Source organism: Otolemur garnettii, unplaced genomic scaffold (genome assembly GCF_000181295.1).
Source record: "Otolemur garnettii isolate 467f Iridium unplaced genomic scaffold, OtoGar3 scaffold00013, whole genome shotgun sequence".
Taxonomy (NCBI): Eukaryota; Metazoa; Chordata; class Mammalia; order Primates; family Galagidae; genus Otolemur; species Otolemur garnettii.
The window spans coordinates 16,797,794-16,803,793 of NW_003852408.1; the positions used below are offsets into that span (position 1 = coordinate 16,797,794).

Genomic DNA, 6,000 nt, shown 5'->3' on the forward strand with positions numbered 1-6,000 from the left:
TATTCGGGTGCATGCCCGTATCCCCGGAGCCGTCTGTAATCTGCGGACAGAAACACCTTGGAGAGATGAACAGCCCTAAGAGAGCGGTCTAATATGTACCAGATCTAGAGACAGGATGTGCCCAGTCATGATCCCCCAAACTGGGACTTCACTGGGTTTTTCCTTGCCCTTATTTGTAGAAATTGACAAACCATCTCAGATGCAAGTGACTGATGTTCAGGACAACAGCATTAGTGTCAGATGGCTGCCTTCAAGTTCTCCTGTTACCGGTTACCGAGTGACCACCACTCCCAAAAATGGCCCAGGACCATCAAAAACCAAAATGGCAAGTCCAGGTAAGAATAACCAGCGTCTCATATACAACAGGATAAACAAAGTAGGACCAACAGATGACCACCGTGCTGTGAGCACTGTGTGTTTTGTGCCATATGTCATTGTTTTCTCCATTCACAAGGTCATGGCTCAAGATTGTTACCAGCTCACCTCACAGTAGAAATGTTCGGATACTCCATGACTGCATTAATGTATCCAGCTATGGTTTAATAAAAAAAAGAAATGTTAGGATCAGCATGTTTCTATTTTTGTATGTGTAGTGATGTGGCTATTTTTATTTAGTGATGTGGCTTCTCAAATTATTAGAACCACCCTTATGGCTTCGTTTTTCACACACACTAAGAGGAGAGGAAGGGCTGGAAGGACTTTCAGATTCTTTTACCTCTGCTGTTTTTGTTCTATATAAAATACTTGTCAGATTGGCATCTCAAGGCAATCTCTTAAAGTCAAGTTAATTTTTATTTTTCTCAAGAGCAGTATCATTCATCATCAGGGGCATGTTAGGTTTTAGAGAATATTCTTGAGTGTGTCTTTACTCCAACGTGGTCATTTGTATTAGCGACGAGTAGATTTGTCCAAGAGGATATTGATAATCTGACTCCTCTTCATTTTCATGATTAATCTGCAAATGGAAATTTCAGGGCACCATGTGCTTGTCACCAAGCTCTAGAGGGCGCGCACAGTGAGTGGTATAGATGTGGCATTTGCTTTTCTCTTCCTTTGCAGACCAGACAGAAATGACCATTGAAGGCTTGCAGCCCACCGTCGAGTATGTAGTTAGTGTCTATGCTCAGAATCGAAACGGAGAGAGTCAGCCTCTGGTCCAGACTGCAGTAACCAGTACGTAACCACTGTTTGCTTTCCATTTTCAATGTCAGGTTTTGTCCTTAAGTATCTGAATGCCCTCCGCATGTCTTTGGCAGTTATGCATAGGGAAAGCCAATTTATTGGTGAGTCCGTATCCTGAGCTGAGTCCTTTATAAACATTTTCCTTCTCAGTGGCAAGCAATAAACTTAAAGGGAAAGAGGATGTGAGACTACCATAGTTAGCTGCTGTGCTTTGAATTTCTTTTGCTCAAATGGCCTCAACAGAATCTTATTTGCCTACAGCAAATCTACAAAATATTTTGCTAGGACCTTCTTTTCTATGACTGGATGGTAAAGTTGATTGCAGTGTGCCTCATGTAGCTATCAGATTTGGAACATTTGGAGGACTGTGGCTGGACCAGCATGTATATAAATACATAACAGCAAGGGGAAAGGAAGAATGTAAGCGTGATTATAATAACAATTCAGATCTAACATGGAAAATCAACTTTACCACTTCTAAAGTATAGAAAATCCAGGTCTATGAGACTAACATCACATTGCAAAAACAAATCTTGGTAGAATGTTTTTAAATTAATAGAAACAAATCCCCATTTGGGAAGACATGTTTTAGGGTGTCTACTCATCTCACTTACACTTAGGTTTTAATAAGTGATGCAGCATTTAATATTTTCTAAACTGAAAAAAATTTAAGCAAGTGTTCCGTAATTTTCCATTTCTTAGTGGGTTCATGGGAGTTTAATACATCAAAGAAAATGGTGTCTGCAAAACTGCTTTGCATGTTATAAAAATGCTTATTTCACAACTTGCTTTTCACATAACCTCTTACCATTAATTTGCCTAACAGACATTGATCGCCCTAAAGGACTGGCATTCACTGATGTGGATGTCGATTCCATCAAAATTGCCTGGGAAAGCCCACAGGGGCAAGTTTCCAGGTACAGGGTGACCTACTCGAGCCCTGAGGATGGAATCCATGAGCTATTCCCTGCACCTGATGGTGAAGAAGATACAGCAGAGCTGCAAGGCCTCAGGCCGGGTTCTGAGTACACAGTCAGTGTGGTGGCCTTGCACGGTGACATGGAGAGCCAGCCCCTGATTGGAACCCAGTCCACAGGTATATCGTGAATCGCACCACCCAGGTGCTCATGGGCGCAGCGGCTTTATGCCCTGCTGAATGACCTATACTCTTTTGGGCTATTGGTTCTATTAGGAAAGATCCTCTTCAAAGAGGAATGCTAACCGACAACAAAGCATAGGCGATCCTTAGATAAACAAGTCTGGGAAAAAGAAGTTTTGGAGTACCTTGGCTTACAAAGCAAGACGTTTGAAGATGACACTAAAATTGTGGATTATCTTCTAAGCTATGACTCCCTGTGGTTGCCCCCACTGTGTCTAAAGAAAAGAAGTTTGACATCATAGAGCTTACTCTAAAATAGGATTCCCAACTGGGGCATTTCATAGCAGCAGGATTCTGAGAACACATGGGTAAGACCTTTCTTCTTCGTGTGCCAGTGGATAATTTGCTTAAATAATTATGATTCATATGCCTAGGAAATAATCAACAGGACAAGTGCTTTCCACAGTACTTTATCCTCCTGTGCTTTATTTCTAAAGCAGAGCAGAATGCTAAAGATGTGTCCTGGTGGCAGCATAAACCCTAGAGGTGACAATCTGTATTATTGCTCTCCGCTTCTCTTTCCTGCTTCTGTTGGGAGCCAATTTTCTTCCTATGCTGCACCGCAGAGAATACTTCAAGTTTAGTAGTGATATCTGCCATGGGATCCAAATAAAGAGACAATAAAAACATAATTCTATCTTTCTTGGATGGAATACTCTGTGAAATGGTTTTCCCTACAAAGATAATTTGTATAGAAAGAGGGCTCTTGCTCATCTTTCTATACAAATGGAAAATCAGTCCTACTAGCCAATAAGCCAATTCGACATTTTTGTTTTTTAAGAGCAAATAGCAGCAGCAACAAGAACAACAAAAACCTCCTAAAACTTAATGCCTCTTAAAGTTCTGGCATTTACCCAAGTGTTCCCAAGTGACTCTGAGAATCGGTGGACATAAAACACGTTTTTTTCCAATAAGCATTTTCTTCATTTTGCTTCCTTTGTACTTTCTTTTACTGAATCTTTGCTTGACCAGGGAACTCACCTAACCCAACAAGAACAATCCATTCTACTTCTTGGAATTCCCATTGCTGTCCTTTTCCCCCATTCCCTATAAGATAACCTCTAACCAATGACCCTCCCGGCAGCTATTCCTGCACCAACCAACCTGAAGTTCACTCAGGTCACACCGACGAGCCTGAGTGCCGAGTGGACCGCCCCCGACGTTCAGCTCACTGGGTACCGCGTGCGGGTGACCCCCAAGGAGAAGACTGGACCAATGAAGGAAATCAACCTTTCTCCCGACAGCTCCTCGGTGGTTGTGTCAGGACTCATGGTACGCAGTGTTCTCCTTTCATTAGAATAAAGAAGTAGTCATCTGTGCCATAGTCTATAAGGTGTCGGAAACGTAATATCATCATAAATCTTTTTCATAGGCACCTGTCCTGTGAATTGTCATAATAAATCTAATTGTGCTTTCCCCCCTCTGCCAGCACACAATTTCATTGTCATGTTGTATCAGTAAGACTCCTTCGTGTTGACCTACGTTTCTCCAGATGGCTATATATTGAGACAGAATTTTATGACTTGCTTTGGAATGTGTGTAGCTTTTAGATGAATTCTAAGATTGTATGTGTGGGAGGACCCCTTACGCATCCACAGGCTGAGTGCTTAAAGCCACTTTGGCGATGCGTGCTCTGAACTCTGATACCTTGGAGAGGAATGTTCTCCAGTTTGTACCAACCCAACTTGGCCCTCCTTTGGTTAAAATGTTTTCCTTCTAGCTGCGCATGCAGAAAACTGGCGAGGAGCCTGGGGATTGGTGCACATCTTAGCATGAGGCCGATTCCGGGGAAAACTAGAGAAAGAGGTTTCAGAGGCAGAACACTCCTTTTGCCAATGAGCAGAGAAAATTAATGATTTGCACCTGTCAGATCCTAAAGGGGAAAAACAGGCTAATACGATTTTCCTCATTTTTTATCAGCTTACTGTAAGTGTGTGAGCAGTAGCTTTCTTGGGCTTAACTCCTAAGAGCATTTGTAAATTCATTTAATTTAAATACGTTGTTGATTACCTGCTGTATAGAAGTGAAATTAATCTAGCAATTTGCAGTGTGTTGGGTTTTACTACTGAATCTTTCCTTTGATACCATCGTGTTTACATAATGCTGCATAAAAAATCTCAGCCTTTCAGATGACACTGTTAAAGCCCACCGTGCCCTTTTTTATAGGTGGCCACCAAGTATGAAGTAAGTGTCTACGCTCTTAAGGACACTTTGACAAGCAGACCAGCTCAGGGAGTCGTCACCACTCTGGAGAGTAAGTAATCAAACATTTTAGTATTGACAGACCTTCTGTACAAACAAAAATTAAAGAATGGTAAGTGAATTTTTTTATATCACTAAGTTAACAGTGGTACAATTCCTAGTATAGAAACTGATCTTTTTGGCATACCACTGCCACCTTTCATGACCCTCCGGAAAGTGGTTTGCTGGCACATAAAATGAAACCACTTTATAATGTTATAACATTGATGTTATAGAGCAGTATAATACCTAGTTGGTGCTCTGTCTGTTGTAATTTGAGGACACACTGGATCCTGCTGTATCGTAAAGTACAATAAGTATTGCACCAAATTGGACTTAGGTTCTACTTTTCTGCTGTATCGGTAAAATTGCAAGCTGGCCATGTTACATATTTTAACTCCTACATGACAATAAGTAATAATTACATTACAATAAGTTAAGAATTTTCATACTTACGGAAATATTTGTAGATACCAGAAAGCCAGGCCTGGGAACACTGGTAGTATCTATAAAGCTTTTGCAAAAGAAAAGGCATGACAGGTGAATATTTTCATATTTTCTAGTTACTATTGACCTTTCTCTCTGAATGCCCAAGGAGATAACCTACCCATTAATATTTATTTATTTTTTGGAATGAATGTATTTGATGTACAATAAAGAAATATTTTAAAATACCAAAACCTTACACGTGGGAGTCAAGGAGGCACTAATCTCCAGCTATGATCCCGTGCAGATGTCAGCCCTCCAAGAAGGGCCCGTGTGACAGATGCTACTGAGACCACCATCACCATTAGCTGGCGAACCAAAACCGAGACAATCACTGGCTTCCAGGTTGATGCCATCCCAGCCAATGGCCAGACTCCAATCCAGAGGATCATCAGGCCAGAAATCAGAAGCTACACTATCACAGGTCAGGAACTCGCTGTGAACACACTGTCCACCACTTACACTAGCTTATTATTGTTTATTGTGCTGATTACACTTACGTTCATTGTTTCATGATGACCCAGTTTAGAAAGGAACTTTCATGCCATGATCAGAAATAGTATTGTCCTTTGAATACCTGATTTGTGTGATGTTTGTCAGAGAAATGGCTTTAGTTTCATTCATCAACTCTGATCTCTCGTCATGGTGTGCTTCTTTATTTAAAAACAACAAAAAAACTATAACATAAGGCTTAAAAACAAAAGAAATAAAATTGTGATGTATAGTTCTTAGCATTAACATAGCTTAAAATGGATAACTATTTATAAAAGCAAACAATACCACTTAGAAAAAGTCAAAGTTTGTAACAGAGGATGTTTAAGATCTGGGTCAATGTAGGTCTTTTTGAGCTTTAAAATTCTGATTCCAGGTCTCAACCAGTGATGACTGAATAAAGAGAAAGCCCTCTCAATAGGTGGCCACCCCACATCCTC

At 40.7% G+C, this 6,000-nt stretch overlaps 1 protein-coding gene across 1 annotated transcript in view; it reads left to right on the top strand.

The window, feature by feature from the left end:
- FN1 (fibronectin 1) overlaps positions 1 to 6,000 on the top strand; it is a 63,955-nt gene that overhangs the window by 44,086 nt on the left and 13,869 nt on the right. Inside the window, exons 30-32 of the mRNA XM_012802144.1 lie at positions 180 to 335; positions 1,060 to 1,173; positions 3,426 to 3,451. Of these exons, the coding sequence (XP_012657598.1) occupies positions 180 to 335; positions 1,060 to 1,173; positions 3,426 to 3,451 (296 nt within the window). The remainder of the gene's footprint in view (positions 1 to 179; positions 336 to 1,059; positions 1,174 to 3,425; positions 3,452 to 6,000) is intronic.